The sequence below is a fragment of the Plecotus auritus genome (assembly GCF_963455305.1).
Source record: "Plecotus auritus genome assembly, chromosome: 4".
In the NCBI taxonomy this organism is placed as follows: Eukaryota; Metazoa; Chordata; class Mammalia; order Chiroptera; family Vespertilionidae; genus Plecotus; species Plecotus auritus.
Window position 1 is genome coordinate 102,349,651 of NC_137775.1, and position 16,122 is coordinate 102,365,772.

At 63.4% G+C, this 16,122-nt stretch overlaps 1 protein-coding gene across 1 annotated transcript; it reads left to right on the plus strand.

The window, feature by feature from the left end:
• Positions 1-7,896: 7,896 nt before the first annotated feature.
• On the plus strand, positions 7,897-13,529 carry CDSN (corneodesmosin). Its single transcript, XM_080664992.1, has 3 exons — positions 7,897-8,003; positions 8,697-8,863; positions 11,484-13,529. Exons 1-3 carry the CDS (start codon positions 7,909-7,911, stop codon positions 12,998-13,000), a joined length of 1,779 nt encoding a protein of 592 aa, XP_080521118.1. The 5' UTR covers positions 7,897-7,908; the 3' UTR covers positions 13,001-13,529.
• Positions 13,530-16,122: the final 2,593 nt, after the last annotated feature.

A 16,122-nucleotide genomic window follows, 5' to 3' on the forward strand; every position in this document is an offset into this window, starting at 1 on the left:
GCACTCCTGTACACTGTGCCGGGGGGAGGGCAGTGCCCACACTCCTGTACACTGTGCTGGGGGGAGGGCAGTGCCCGCACTCCTGTACACTGTGCTGGGGGGAGGGCAGTGCCCGCACTCCTGTACACTGTTCTGGGGTGAGGGCAGTGCCCGCACTCCTGTACACTGTTCTGGGGGGAGGGCAGTGCCCGCACTCCTGTACACTGTCCTGGGCGGGAGGGCAGTGCCCGCACTCCTGTACACTGTCCTGGGCGGGAGGGCAGTGCCCGCACTCCTGTACACTGTGCCAGGGGGAGGGCAGTGCCCACACACCTGTACACTGTGCTGGGGGGAGGGCAGTGCCCACACTCCTGTACACTGTGCTGGGGGGAGGGCAGTGCCCGCACTCCTGTACACTGTGCTGGGGGGAGGGCAGTGCCCGCACTCCTGTACACTGTGCCAGGGGGAGGGCGGTGCCCACACTCCTGTACACTGTGCTGGGGGGAGGGCAGTGCCCACACTCCTGTACACTGTGCTGGGGGGAGGGCAGTGCCCGCACTCCTGTACACTGTGCTGGGGGGAGGGCAGTGCCCGCACTCCTGTACACTGTGCCAGGGGGAGGGCGGTGCCCACACTCCTGTACACTGTGCTGGGGGGGAGGGCAGTGCCCACACTCCTGTACACTGTTCTGGGGGGGAGGGCAGTGCCCGCACTCCTGTACACTGTGCCGGGGGGAGGGCAGTGCCCGCACTCCTGTACACTGTGCCGGGGGGAGGGCAGTGCCCGCACTCCTGTACACTGTGCCGGGGGGAGGGCAGTGCCCGCACTCCTGTACACTGTGCCGGGGGGAGGGCAGTGCCCGCACTCCTGTACACTGTGATGGGGGGAGGGCAGTGCCCACACTCCTGTACACTGTTCTGGGGTGAGGGCAGTGCCCACACACCTGTACACTGTGCTGGGGGGAGGGCAGTGCCCACACACCTGTACACTGTGCTGGGGGGGAGGGCAGTGCCCGCACTCCTGTACACTGTGCTGGGGGGAGGGCAGTGCCCACACACCTGTACACTGTGCTGGGGTGAGGGCGGTGCCCACACTCCTGTACACTGTGCTGGGGGGAGGGCAGTGCCCGCACTCCTGTACACTGTGCCGGGGGGAGGGCAGTGCCCGCACTCCTGTACACTGTGCCGGGGGGAGGGCAGTGCCCACACTCCTGTACACTGTGCTGGGGGGAGGGCAGTGCCCGCACTCCTGTACACTGTTCTGGGGTGAGGGCAGTGCCCGCACTCCTGTACACTGTTCTGGGGGGAGGGCAGTGCCCGCACTCCTGTACACTGTCCTGGGCGGGAGGGCAGTGCCCGCACTCCTGTACACTGTCCTGGGCGGGAGGGCAGTGCCCGCACTCCTGTACACTGTGCCAGGGGGAGGGCAGTGCCCACACACCTGTACACTGTGCTGGGGGGAGGGCAGTGCCCACACTCCTGTACACTGTGCTGGGGGGAGGGCAGTGCCCGCACTCCTGTACACTGTGCTGGGGGGAGGGCAGTGCCCGCACTCCTGTACACTGTGCCAGGGGGAGGGCGGTGCCCACACTCCTGTACACTGTGCTGGGGGGAGGGCAGTGCCCACACTCCTGTACACTGTGCTGGGGGGAGGGCAGTGCCCGCACTCCTGTACACTGTGCTGGGGGGAGGGCAGTGCCCGCACTCCTGTACACTGTGCCAGGGGGAGGGCGGTGCCCACACTCCTGTACACTGTGCTGGGGGGGAGGGCAGTGCCCACACTCCTGTACACTGTTCTGGGGGGAGGGCAGTGCCCGCACTCCTGTACACTGTGCCGGGGGGAGGGCAGTGCCCGCACTCCTGTACACTGTGCCGGGGGGAGGGCAGTGCCCGCACTCCTGTACACTGTGCCGGGGGGAGGGCGGTGCCCGCACTCCTGTACACTGTGCCGGGGGGAGGGCAGTGCCCGCACTCCTGTACACTGTGCCGGGGGGAGGGCAGTGCCCGCACTCCTGTACACTGTGATGGGGTTAGGGCAGTGCCCGCACTCCTGTACACTGTGCTGGGGGGAGGGCAGTGCCCACACTCCTGTACACTGTGCCGGGGGGAGGGAAGTGCCCGCACTCCTGTACACTGTGCTGGGGTTAGGGCAGTGCCCGCACTCCTGTACACTGTGCTGGGGGGAGGGCGGTGCCCGCACTCCTGTACACTGTGCCGGGGGGAGGGCAGTGCCCGCACTCCTGTACACTGTTCTGCGGGGAGGGCAGTGCCCGCACTCCTGTACACTGTGCTGGGGGGGAGGGCAGTGCCCGCACTCCTGTACACTGTTCTCGGGTGAGGGCAGTGCCCGCACTCCTGTACACTGTTCTCGGGTGAGGGCAGTGCCCGCACTCCTGTACACTGTTCTCGGGTGAGGGCAGTGCCCGCACTCCTGTACACTGTTCTGCGGGGAGGGCAGTGCCCGCACTCCTGTACACTGTTCTCGGGTGAGGGCAGTGCCCGCACTCCTGTACACTGTTCTGCGGGGAGGGCAGTGCCCGCACTCCTGTACACTGTGCTGGGGGGGAGGGCAGTGCCCGCACTCCTGTACACTGTGCTGGGGGGAGGGCAGTGCCCGCACTCCTGTACACTGTTCTCGGGTGAGGGCAGTGCCCGCACTCCTGTACACTGTTCTGCGGGGAGGGCAGTGCCCGCACTCCTGTACACTGTGCTGGGGGGGAGGGCAGTGCCCGCACTCCTGTACACTGTGCCGGGGGGAGGGCAGTGCCCGCACTCCTGTACACTGTTCTGCGGGGAGGGCAGTGCCCGCACTCCTGTACACTGTGCCGGGGGGAGGGCAGTGCCCGCACTCCTGTACACTGTTCTGCGGGGAGGGCAGTGCCCGCACTCCTGTACACTGTTCTGCGGGGAGGGCAGTGCCCGCACTCCTGTACACTGTTCTGCGGGGAGGGCAGTGCCCGCACTCCTGTACACTGTGCCGGGGGGAGGGCAGTGCCCGCACTCCTGTACACTGTGCTGGGGTGAGGGCGGTGCCCGCACTCCTGTACACTGTTCTCGGGTGAGGGCAGTGCCCGCACTCCTGTACACTGTTCTGCGGGGAGGGCAGTGCCCGCACTCCTGTACACTGTGCTGGGGGGGAGGGCAGTGCCCGCACTCCTGTACACTGTGCTGGGGGGAGGGCAGTGCCCACACTCCTGTACACTGTGCTGGGGGGAGGGCAGTGCCCGCACTCCTGTACACTGTTCTGGGGGGAGGGCAGTGCCCGCACTCCTGTACAATGTTCTGGGGGGAGGGCAGTGCCCGCACTCCTGTACACTGTTCTGGGGGGAGGGCAGTGCCCGCACTCCTGTACACTGTTCTGGGGTGAGGGCGCCCACACTCCTGTACACTGTGCCAGGGGGAGGGCAGTGCCCACTCTCCTGTACACTGTGCTGGGGGGGAGGGCAGTGTCCGCACTCCTGTACACTGTTCTCGGGTGAGGGCAGTGCCCACACTCCTGTACACTGTGCTGGGGTGAGGGCAGTGCCCACACTCCTGTACACTGTGCCGGGGGGAGGGCAGTGCCCGCACTCCTGTACACTGTGCCGGGGGGAGGGCAGTGCCCGCACTCCTGTACACTGTGCCGGGGGGAGGGCAGTGCCCGCACTCCTGTACACTGTGCCGGGGGGAGGGCAGTGCCCACACTCCTGTACACTGTGCTGGGGGGAGGGCAGTGCCCACACTCCTGTACACTGTGCTGGGGGGAGGGCAGTGCCCGCACTCCTGTACACTGTTCTGGGGTGAGGGCGCCCACACTCCTGTACACTGTGCCAGGGGGAGGGCAGTGCCCGCACTCCTGTACACTGTTCTCGGGTGAGGGCAGTGCCCGCACTCCTGCACACTGTTCTGGGGGGAGGGCAGTGTCCGCACTCCTGTACACTGTTCTGGGGGGAGGGCAGTGCCCACACTCCTGTATACTGTGCTGGGGTGAGGGCAGTGCCCGCACTCCTGTACACTGTGCTGGCTCCAAGAGCTGGGCAGCAGGACCTGCGTGTCCCGGCCCGTGTGCAGGTGCTGGCATACCGGGCGGGAGACAGTCCCCCCTGTGAGGGGCCCTCAGTGGAGGATTCAGATGGGACAGAAGGGAGAGGATGGGCCCATGAGGTCCCCTCCCCGAAGCTCCAAGGCGCTCTCCGCTCGCTGCCCTCCCTGCGGGTCTGTCCCCACTGCGGTCTGTCCATCCTGCAGCACTGTCAGATGTCCCCCTGGCGTCCTCTCACTTTTTCCTGCTCTGCCCTCAGCACTGGGGACAGAGCGGGGCCGTAAGTCTGGGTGATGAATCACAATAAAGAGCATTACTGGCCGCAGTGGAAAGAGTGACTAAGCGGTGAGCATGCTGGGTGCGGGCTCCCTGGCGCACGGGCCACGGGCGGGAAGAGGAAAATATTATTGTCACTCTGAGAGCTAATCACAGCCTCACAAGACAGGCTGGTGGCCACATGAGGCATGACTTAGAGCAAGGAAGCGTTGGGCCAGGGAGGTGCTACCACTCAGCTGACTCCCGCAGGTGTGCAGGAAGGGGGCGGGGAGAGTGAGGTGGTAGGCAGAGCCCCACCTCCGAATTCTCCCTCTTCCAGACCCCAGGCCTCACTCCCAGGTCCAGCGGCAGTGCCCAGGCCCCTGGCAGGGTGCCCGCGAGGCTGTGAGCGGGTGTGGTGGGGCGCAGGGACAGCACAGTGGAGGCTGAGCAGGCCACGTCCTAGGAGGGCAGCCCTAGAGGAGCGTGATGGGCGGGGGCTGCGTGGAGGAGGAGGAGGGTAGCGCTGAGCAGAGACCACACCAGAGCCGTGGTTCTCAGCTTCCATGCGTTATGCTGAGTGGGATTCCTTCCCCATCACCCCGAATCTCTGAACTGAAGCCCTTGGCACTGCCCTCCCTCTCCAGCGCCCGGACCGGCACTGCCTCTCGGGGACAGAGAGCAGTGGGGAGAAGAGCGGCTCAGAGATGTCACCCAGGAGCAGAGGCGGGCAGGGGGCCACGAGCACAGCGGGAGTGGCTCTGGATCAGGGCCGGGCCAGAGCCTGCTGCCCACTGGCCAGCGAGTGGCACCTCACCTACGGCGGGCTCTGCCCGAGGAGGTGAGGGAAGGGCGGCCTGGACATGTCACCAAGTGCCTCCGTGGCTAAGTGCTGGGAGTCCCGTGGACGGCCATGGGCTTTGCCCACTGCCGTGGACCCTGCAGTCCAAGCCAATGGCTTTGGTCCCATTCTGAGGACCGGTGGGGGCTGACAGAGAAGTCTGCTTGCGAAGAGAGGGCAGAGGGGTCAGGCCAGGAGGACAGGGACCCTGCCCGTGTCCTCTACACGGGAAACCAGCGGGCCGGCAGAGGGAGAGCCCCGCGTGGGTGATCTCAGCCATCGTGGCACGCCTGGGCTACAGAGCCCACTGCACAGACCAGCAGGACACCTGCCTGAGTTCCGGTCAGATTGGGGCCAGGTGCAGAGGGCGACCCTCCCCACCGGCCAGGCGTGGACCAGGCCGCAGCTCTGTGGGAGGGGACAGTGAGAGCGGGAGAGGGAGCCCCCAGTGGGTGTGACGTGTGAGGGAGAAGCCGAAGAGGGAAGGCGCTGGGCCAGTGCAGAGCAGGGAGGGGGCGGCCCTCGGTCCAGGGGCCTCTCCACTTCACCTCATTACACAGTAGCTCCTCTTCCGGCCTTTCCTCTTCCTGTCCCTGTCGCTCCCTTTCCTCCCTGCCGGCCTAAGCCTGAGGGCTGCCCAGGGCTGCGTGCCTGTCCTGCTTTCAGGCCTGGACAGCGCAGAGGAGAGAGGCTTGGCGGGGACAGCACCGACGGCTCCTCACTTCTTAACTTCCCAGGCGTCGCCACGCAGGGACCTGCGCGATCCCACAGGCCTGAGGACTCCGAAGCCGGCCTGACCGGGGTGTCAGCGTGCGGGCCCTGCCGGGGCTTGGGAGTCCAGCAGGCTTGGGCTTGAGTTCTTTCCAAGCTCTTTTGCTGGTTGCCAGCTGGTCTGGGCAGATAATTTAAATTCCGTTTCCTCATCTAGGAAAAGCGGGAAGAAAAGCATTTACCCTGCAGGGCTGTGGTGAGGGTCAAGCCCAGAGTGCCTCAGGCCCCGGGAAGACACCTGGCCCTCAGCCGCTTGGGCCAGGCCCTCCCCTGCTCGGAGCCCTCGCCCCTCTGCCTGCCCTGCGGTCACAGGCCACCTGCGGTGCTGGGCGCAGCCTTTCCTCCCAGCCACCCACTGCTCCTCCACCTCACTCCCAGCTCAAACCAGCGCTCCTTCTAAATGCGCCTTCAGCCCGTGGGCTCCCTGCCCTCTCTTCACTCCTCCAGGCCGAGAGTCCAGCCGCCTCCAGGAAGCCCGGTGCCTGCCCCCTTTTTCCTAGCCCTGTGCGACCAGCTGGGCGGCTCCGCGAGGACAGGGCCAATACGCTTCTCGTTGCTACCTCCAAAGCAGGCCCCAGCGTGGCCAGTGCGGGTGCTGAGCACAGTGGAGGGGGTGGCGGGAATGTGGGTGACGAGGGACTGGAGTGATGAGACCTACTTTCTACTTAAATCAGAGCAGGCTCGGGGAACTGTCACGGGGAATGAGCAAACTGTGGCTATCAGCTAACCGGTGAGTGGCCAGGAGGGGCCTGGCCCGGTGGCCTCAACAGTGTCCCTCCCCTTCCCTCCTGCGCCCCATGAGCTTCAGATCTCTGCTGCCTGAGCTGAGAGGGGCTGGTGGTGAGCGCCAGGGACAGCAGGGCGCAGCGCCTGGAGGAGGCAGGCGGATGGAGCGAGCAGAGCGGCCGGGAGGACCGTGGGAGCAGGAATGTGGCCGCACACCAGTGTGTGGGCAGCCGGAGACCTGGCGAGAGGCCCACAGAGACTGCCTCCTGCAGCGGGCGGTGCGGCCAGGTCTGATGCCGGGAGGAAGAAAACAAGACAAACGTTGACGCCTGTTTGTGCTAGAAAGGAACACCTCGAGGGGCCCACGTTCCTCCTCATCCAAACCCCTAGGCTCCTTGCGGCCCTCCTCCCTGCTCCCAGCGCCCTCCTCCCGCCTGGAGACCAGGGCCCGAGAGGCCCCAGAGGGAACAGTCAGGCCAGGAGGGCACTGGGCGGCTGCCTAGAAGGCGCGATACCCGCGTGCAGTGTGGGGGCTGCAGAGCCTGGCTGAGGGTGAGCTCCCGTGGGGGACGAAGGCAGGACGCTGCGGCTCCATAGGGAACGCCTGCCCCTCTGCTCCCTGTGGTCTTTCTGAGCACTTCCCATGGATGCCCACTGAAACCTGCACGCAGGCACCGGCTGAAATGCCCCCATATGACAGGTGGGGACTTTGCGGGTCAGAAAAGTTTGGTGCAAGGCCCACAGCTGGGAGGTGAGCTGGGACTGGGGCCAGGCCCCGCCCCTTATCAACTCTCTCCAGGGCAGGCTGCCCCCTGACCTCTGGCCTGGGGAGGTTGCCCCCTGACCTCCGGCCAGGCCCCTCCCTGTGGAAGCCACTAGCAGCATGTGGCTATTTACAGCCTAATTAATGGAAATTAGGTAAAAATAAAAATTCTGTTCCTCTGGTTGGGAACACTGGCCCTGTTCCTAGTGCTGTAGCCACGGAGGCTGGAGCTCCTCACGGAGACTGGGAACCTCGCCAGCATCGCAGGTCCCGGCTGGGGCTGGAGGGGGAGGCGGCCCCCCCCCCCGCAGAGCCGGGGTGCTGGGCGGGGCGGGGGGGTGGGGGGCCCTGGTCTGGGTGAGGGTAGTAGGGCGCGGCCGAGAGCAGGGGGCGGCCTCCCAGGCGCCTCCCCCGATACCGAGGCTCTGGCAACACCAGGAGCAATTAAGTGGCTAGGGTGGGGCCAGCGCCGGAGGGCGGGCTGCAGGGAGGCACCGGCCTCCCGGCTCCTGCAGGTCCCGCACCTTCCTGTTTGCTCACCGCGGAGCAGCTAATGGGCAGCAGGGTGCCGCCTGCCCAATTAGTCTTACTCGGCTCTGGCTCACCATGGCATGGTGTCACGGCCGCGGGAGGGACTGCGAGTGGCCTGTGAGTGACCAGGGCCCAGCCAACAGGGTCCCACCCAGGCCTTCCCCAAGATGAGGCCCTGCACCCAGCACCCCCACATGCTGCCCCGAGGCCCCCCGAGGGGAGGCCCCGAGGGAGAGGCCCTCCCCCCTCCCCCCCCCCCCCCGCAAGGAGAGCCGCCCCCCGCCCCCCGAGGGAGAGGCCCTTCCCCCCGCACCCCCCCCCCCCGCACCCCGAGGGAGAGGCCAAGGAGCTGGCTTCGAAGGCAGATTCCCCTTCCTGACCCGAAAGGCTTGCTCGCTGCTAAGTGTGTGGCAGGCAGGCGCCTGGGCCGTGACCAAGGGCTCAAGGTAGGGTGCAGACCCTTACATCGGGAGGAAGTGGGGGACCCCAGGGGCTGAGGTGGAAACCTGGTTAGTCAGGCAATGGGGCCGGGGTGGAGCAAGGGGCCTGGGCACAGAGGGGAAGCTGAAATGCCCATGGCTGTCTGCAAGGTGGGGGGCTGGGGGCTGGGCAGGCACCATGGGAAGGAGAGTAGTCACCGGAGTGGGTGGCCACTGTGGGGGGAGCGCCGGTTCCAGGTTAGGCAACCAGTGGCCACAGCACCTGCGCTGCGCACTGGCTGCTGAGTAGGCAGATCCCAGCTGATTGCTTCAGCTCCTGCCACACCAACGCCCCCTGGGCACTGCCCTCCTTGCCCCTCCCTCCCCACAGTGACTCCTGCCCAGAGAATGTCCAGCCCTGCATAAAGGCCAGGCGTCCACAGCGCCTGCACTCAGAGGCCATGAAGTCTAGCCTGGGCTCCTCGCGGGCACCCCAGATGGGGCGTGTGGGAGGGCGAGGGGCGATGGCCCTGCTGCTGGCTGGCCTCCTCCTGCCAGGTAGGAGGCGGGGAGGGGGGTCTGGGCGGGAGGGGTGGGAGAGGAGGTTGCAGACACCAGGTGAGGGAAGGCTGGGGGACACTGCCTGGAGCCGAGGGACACTGTGCCTGGAGTCCAAGGGACACTGTGCCTGGAGGTTGGGGGACACTGTGCCTGGAGCCAGGGGACACTGTACCTGGAGGTTGGGGGACCCCCTGCCTGGAGGTTGGGGGACACTGTGCCTGGAGGTTGGGGGACCCCCTGCCTGGAGGTTGGGGGACACTGTGCCTGGAGGTTGGGGGACCCCCTGCCTGGAGGTTGGGGACACTGTGCCTGGAGCCTGGGGGACACTGTACCTGGAGGTTGGGGGACACTGTACCTGGAGGTTGGGGGACACTGTGCCTGGAGCCAGGGGACACTGTGCCTGGAGGTTGGGGGACACTGTGCCTGGAGCCAGGGGACACTGTGCCTGGAGGTTGGGGGACCCCCTGCCTGGAGGTTGGGGGACACTGTGCCTGGAGGTTGGGGGACCCCCTGCCTGGAGGTTGGGGGACACTGTGCCTGGAGTCCAAGGGACACTGTGCCTGGAGGTTGGGGGACACTGTGCCTGGAGCCAGGGGACACTGTACCTGGAGGTTGGGGGACCCCCTGCCTGGAGGTTGGGGGACACTGTGCCTGGAGGTTGGGGGACCCCCTGCCTGGAGGTTGGGGGACACTGTGCCTGGAGGTTGGGGGACCCCCTGCCTGGAGGTTGGGGGACACTGTGCCTGGAGCCCGGGGGACACTGTACCTGGAGGTTGGGGGACACTGTACCTGGAGGTTGGGGGACACTGTGCCTGGAGCCAGGGGACACTGTGCCTGGAGCCAGGGGACACTGTGCCTGGAGGTTGGGGGACACTATGCCTGGAGGCTGGGGGAGCCCAGCAAGGGGACGGTGGGCTCCGCAGTCTGGCGCTGGGGCCTGGGGCTGCTCTTCGCTGCCCTGTCACCAGGCGTGTTACTTACACTTTCTGAGCCTCAGTTTCTGAGATTTTAAAATGTGAGTACTGATAACACCCAGCTTCAGTCTGTTTGGTGCTTTGGGAATTCTAGAGGGTTCTGTGGAAGGTGTTTGTTGTTTGAGTCTAGAAGGTGAAGACTGGATATGTAATACGCCACCAACGCCCACAGAGAGCCCTGGGCACTCTCAGCCTTTGGGAGACCGCAGAGGCTCGGGAGGGGAGGAAACTGGCCCAAAGCACAGACAGAAAGGAAAGTGGAGGCAACCCCCAGGCTGGCACTTTGGCGTCTCATGTGCCTGTGGGAGGGGCGCTGCAGGGACAGCTGGGTTCGAGCAGAGGGCACAGAGGGTCTCTCCGTGAGGGAAAGGTGTGGCAGGTAGGGGGCTGGGGGAGCGGAGGCAGCTCCACAGCACAGGTGACTGGCTGTATGTCTTCAAGCCCCTTCCACAGCCACACCCACACCCACTCTGCTCACAGCCACGCCCTGAGCAGGCAGGCCCGGCCTCTGGCCTCCCAATGTACAGGCTGAAGCCCAGTGAGATCTGGCGGCTTGCAGTGCATGGCTGTCCTTGCCACTGGGACTGGAAGGGGATGCGGGGAGGGTGGGGCAGGTGAGCCCTGGAGGAAAGAGGTTGTGCTGCGAGGCAGGAGCAGCCTGGGGAGGCAGGGCTCACGGAGGCTGGCAGGGAGCGCTCCATCCAGTGTCCCTGGGCTGGGCCAGGAGAGCAGGTGGCTCAGGGTGCGGTGTCCTGTCGGGCTGTACCAGCAGGTTCTGAAGCAACAGTGGGGGCCCCCACATCCCGGCCCCCACCCAGCTTTCCCTCATGATCAGTGCTGAATTGGGAGCAGAATCCCCACCCTCCCCTAAACCCCTCTCCGGAGGGAGCGGCTGAGCAGTCAGGGTCCTATGGGCCCTGCCCTCTAGGTAGCCCTGGCCGCTGGCTTTCTCTCTTCTCAGTGTCTCTTTTGCTGTCTGTCCTTCCTCCCTCGGTTCTCTATTGCTCTATTGTTTCCTCGGTGTCTTCTCCTCCCAGCTGGTCCCTGGAGATCTATGCCCACCTCTGGGCTGTCTCCACCTGCTGCCTCTCTGGGGCCGGTCTTGCAGGCCATTGGTCCTACTCCGCTCTCCTGGAGTCTTCCTCCCAGGCCCCACTTTGCATCTCCTCTCCTTCTTTGGCAGATGTCTGGCCCCGCCCCCTCCCAGAACAACAACCTGCCCTTATCCTGCCGTCTCCCTTTCCTCCCTTTCCTTTAGATTACACTCGCAGGGGTCCTCAAACTATGGCCCGCGGGCCACATGTGGCCCACCCAGGACATTTATCCAGCCCGCTGGGTGCCGCTGCCTGTCCTGCTTAGCAGCCGACTTGTCCCGGGCCCGCAGTGCGCATAGGAATTTGTTCATAGTTTTTTTTTTAAACTATAGTCCGGCCCTCCAACCGTCTGAGGAACAGTGAACTGGCCCCCTGTTTAAAAAGTTTGAGGACCCCTGGATTACAGCCTCTTCCTTTCTTTTCTGCCCCAAACTCTCCCTGGGCCCCTCGCAGGAGAGATTAAAATGGCAGGTGATGGAGATGGGTCTGAAAGGTGAGGGAGGAAGCCAAGCCTCTCGGGCCCCTACTAACCATGATTTTCCTCCTCAGGGACCTTGGCTAAGAGCATTGGGACCTTCTCAGACCCCTGTAAGGACCCCACACGTATCACCTCCCCCAATGACCCCTGTCTCATTGGGAAGGGTGGCTCCAGCAGCTCTGTTTCCAGTTCCGGTGTCTCCAGTGTCTCCAGTGGTTCCAGTAGCCCCAGTGGCTCCAGTGGCTTCAGTGGTAGTTCTAGCGGATCCAGTGGCAGTTCCAGCGGCAGTTCCAGTGGCTCCAGCGGATCCAGTGGCTCCAGTGGCGGTTCCAGTGGCTCCAGCGGATCCAGTGGCTCTAGTGGATCCAATGTGGCTCAGGGTGGTCCTTCAGGGTCTTTGCTGTTTCAGCCAGGGACAGGCTATTCCCAGAGCAGCTACACCTCTGGGTCTGGCTCCAGTCTGCATGGTGCCTCCAGCTCCTCCCAGTCGGGGTCTGGCCCAGCTGCATCAAGCAGTGGTGGCTCTGCCCACTTCGTGATAAGCTCCTCCCAGTCTGGAGGAGGCTCGAGCTCTTCTGTCTCCCAAACTTCCTGGATGTCCAACAGTGGTGGCCAAAGGGTCAACTCTAACTCGCGCCCCTGTAGCTCGGACATCCCCGACTCTCCCTGCAGCGGAGGGCCCGTCGTCTCCCACTCTGGCTCCTACATCTCCAGCTCCCACTCTGTGTCCGGGGGTCAAAGGCCAGTGGTGGTGGTGGTGGAGCAGCATGGCTCTGGTGGCCCCGGAGTGGCTCCCGGTGCCCCCTGTAGCAATGGCGGCTTTCCAGGCAAGCCCTGCCCCCCCATCACCTCTGTAGACAAGTCCTACGGCAGCTATGAGGTGGTCGGCGGCTCCTCTAACAGCTATCTGGCCCCGGGCATGACCTACAGCGGGGGCAAAATCTACCCGGTTGGATACTTCACCAAAGAGAACCCTGTCAGAGGCTCCCCAGGGGTGCCCTCCTTTGCAGCAGGACCCCCCATCTCTGAGGGCAAGTACTTCTCCAGCAATCCCATCATCCCCAGCCACAGCTCCAGTGCCAGCATCTACCCGTCGGGAGCCTCCTCGGTCGTCGTGTTCCAGCCAGTGGGCTCTGGCGGTGTCCAGCCCTGTGCGGCGGGCTCCTCAGGCTCAAGGGGGCCCTGCTCCCTCTCGGGTTCTGGGGTCCACAGTGTTTCCGGCGGCTCGGGGTCGCATTCCCACCCCTGCGGCAGTGTCTCCCAGGGGCCCTGCTCCCCGCCGGGCACGGGCTCGCTCAGCCACAGCTCTGGCTCCCAATCCAGCGGCAAAATCGTCCTTCAGCCCTGTGGCAGCAAGGCCAGCTCTGCTGGTCACCCCTGCGTTCCTGCCTCCTCCTCGACTCTGACTGGGGGTCCCAATGGCTCCCCGCAGCCTGACCCCTCAACTGGTGCCCAGCCCTGCGGCAGCTCCAAGAAGACACCTTGCCGCTCCCTCCGGGACATCCTGGCCCAAGTGGAGCCCCTGGGGCCCCAGCTAGCTGACCCTGAAGCCTTCCTGCCCCAGGGACAGTTTCATGACAGTCCATAAGTCACTTCTGCTACATGCATGTGCAGCGTGCGCGCGCGCACACACACACACACACACACACACACACACACACGGAGACGCGGGGGCCCAGGCATGGGGTCAGCTGTGTCCCCGCTTGCTCCCAGAGCTGCTCTGCATGTGGAAACCCAGCCTCCTGCAGCACCCGCCCTGAACCTTCTTTCGCGCGGCTTTGAGATGCGACATTCCACTGGCTAACCCTGGCTAGTCCCTGCCCACTCAGATTGCAGACTGGGAAAGCCCTGAAATGTCCCAGAGTAACTCTAATGCTTGGACAAGTCATCCTCCCCCCTGTCCATTTGACCAATAAAACACAGTCTAGCCAAAACCGGTTTGGCTCAGTGGATAGAGCGTCAGCCTGCGGACTGAAAGGCCCCAGGTTCGATTCCAGTCAAGGGCATGTACCTTGGTTGCGGGCACATCCCCAGTAGGAGGTGTGCAAGAGGCAGCTGATCGATGTTTCTCTCTCATCGATGTTTCTGACTATCTATCCCTCTTCCTTCCTCTCTGTAAAAAATCAATAATAAAAAAAAAATATATATATATATATATATATATAAAACCACAGTCTAATCCATTATCTGAAAATAATGACCACTGTTGACTGACCTATTTTGGTCATCTGGTCAACCACCGGGATCCACCCATGGTTTCCACCCCTCCAGCCCCTCCCACTTTCCTATGGAGCTCACCACAGCCTCTGTGATTGCCACACTCCTGCCTCTCAGGGTCTCTGTCGCAGTGTCCCTTCCTGGCTGCTACGTCCCTCATGATCAAATGTGTCCCTGCATGAGGGAGGTGCAGGGCATCCTGGGGACCCCCCCCCACCCCCGCCAAGCCCGGCGGGCTCCCTGCTCTCCAGATCCTGGAAAGATGTCTCAATAAACGCACTAGAGGCTAGCATTTTGCCTTCGTGGAGTCCTAGGTACTCTTAGGACCAGGGTGGTGGTCTCCTAGGCCCCCAGAGGCCCATTACCCCAGCTGTCCAGCATTTCTCTGACCTGAAGCTCCTGCCACAGGGGAGGAACACAATGAATATCGGTTGCACTGACAGCAGAGGTTGCATCATCGCCCAGATCCCCGTCCCACATCTCTCCACAACCTTTGCTCCAGAAAGTCCATTCCCTCCTCAGTCCTCACTCAACTGGGTCCTCCCCATTCTGTCTCCCCACCCAAGCTCCTTCTCCTCTACCATTAGTTTACCTTGTCACCTAGACGATACGCCCTCAGGAAGCCCAGGCAGGGATTTCCTGGGTTTCTGGGACATCAGGGAAATCTTGGGAAGGCAGGGACAAAAACACACACCAGATTCCTGGCAACTGAGCAGGAGCCCAGGTGGAGGGAGTAAAAGAGAGTGAAGAGGAGAGCATGACGGGCATGCAGCCAGCACAGTCCCTCCCAGGCCTGGTCATCTGGGAGGTGAGAGAACATAGCACCACAGTGGAGAAGGGAGGGGAAGGTGGAGTGAGGGCTGTGGAATAGAGCGCCATAGAGGAGAAGGAGCTGGAGGGGGAGTGAGGGCTGTGGAATAGAGCGCCATAGAGGAGAAGGAGCTGGAGGGGGAGTGAGGGCTGTGGAATGGAGCGCCATAGAGGAGAAGTAGCGGGAGGGGGAGTGAGGGCTGTGGAATAGAGCGCCATAGAGGAGAAGGAGCTGGAGGGGGAGTGAGGGCTGTGGAATAGAGCGCCATAGAGGAGAAGGAGCTGGAGGGGGAGTGAGGGCTGTGGAATGGAGCGCCATAGAGGAGAAGGGAGGTGGCTTCTGTGGGAGGAGAGAGGAAGTGAAAGTGGTCGGGGCCCTGGAAGTTCAAAGTTCTTATATCAAGGAGGCAAGAGGGGCTGTGCCTTTGCCTATAGAAATGGCCCTGTCCCAAAGCGCAGGCCATCGCTCAGAAGCTCTGCTTGGCTGCGCAGGAACTCACCCTACCTTAACATGTAACCAATCCCCCCTCCTGGGATGATGCCAGCAGGTCCCACATTTAGGACTATTGTTGAAATGTGAAGCCTGGCACCAGCAGAAATGTGTGACAGAAATGCCCTGGGGCACCCTGCAGGCCTGCTGCGGGTGGGGGAGAGTCCAGAGCATGTGGCTTGGTGGTCACTGCTGTCCCGCCAGTATTGCAGTCAGGGCCAGGAATCACTGTCAGGGAGGTCTGCAGGACTGTGCATGATGAGCGAAACCCATCTGCTTTTACTGCGAACCCACACGTGCCAACCCGGACCGCGCCTTCCGCACACCCTTCCAGCTAACCCCACCGGGGAGGCACGGCTGGGCCCATTGCACAGGTGGAGACACCGAAGCCTGCAGGGGAGCAAGCCGCGGGGATCTGGCACTGGGTGCTGGCCGAGGGTGCTGAACAACTGTTGTTTAAAAACAAAGGTCCCTGGCAGGACAGTAATCTGTGACTTAGCAGCCGTCCTAAGGTTTGCAGGGGGAGCTGCTGCTGTGTCTCTAGTGTTAAGGGTGGCCGTGGCGCCGTGGTGACCACTGTGCAGGGGTCACAGCCCCTCTCCTGGTCTGGAGCTAGAGGACAGAGGCCCCTGCAGGCTCAGCCACCTTCTCCGCCTATCGGTGTAGACGTAGATGCATAGATGCATCCTCCCTGCTGCCCTGCTTCCTCACATGGCGAGGGAGGAAGGCGGAGGAAGAAGGATGTGGAGGAAGGCAGATGGGATCTCTCACAGGGAGGGCAGGAAGGCTAGGTACGGTGTGCATGAGGGACTGAGGAGCCCCCGAGCGAGCGGCTGAGCAGACTGGTTCGCATGCAGTAGCTGCCAGAGGCCGCCCGGGAGGCAAGCCACACACAAGAGAATGATCTCAACATCAAGAAGGGAGATTGGCGTCTCATTTCAGTACTTAATTCCTCGAACAAACTGTTCACTCAGATGTTTTCCACTTACACACACACTCCTTTGTCATATACTCGCCGTGAATGAAATGTGTTACAGGGTAATTTCTGTGTGTGTGTGTGTGTGTGTGTGTGTGTGCGCGCGCGCAGCCTTTATTTCAAATAATTGTTAAAATGCCATCAGATTATTCCTCAAGACAAGAGCAAAGGCACCGGCTACAAGAGCTTAGGACAGCCGTGGGGTTCTTTCGCTCTC

Excerpts from the sequence above, each read along its gene's own strand:
- CDSN (XM_080664992.1), top strand. The coding sequence starts at position 7,909 with ATGGGCAGCAGGGTGCCGCCTGCCCAATTAGTCTTACTCGGCTCTGGC. Across the intron at positions 8,004-8,696 it reads GGAGGGACTGCGAGTGGCCT|TGACTCCTGCCCAGAGAATG; the intron begins GTGAGTGACCAG and ends CCCTCCCCACAG. Across the intron at positions 8,864-11,483 it reads GGCTGGCCTCCTCCTGCCAG|GGACCTTGGCTAAGAGCATT; the intron begins GTAGGAGGCGGG and ends TTTCCTCCTCAG.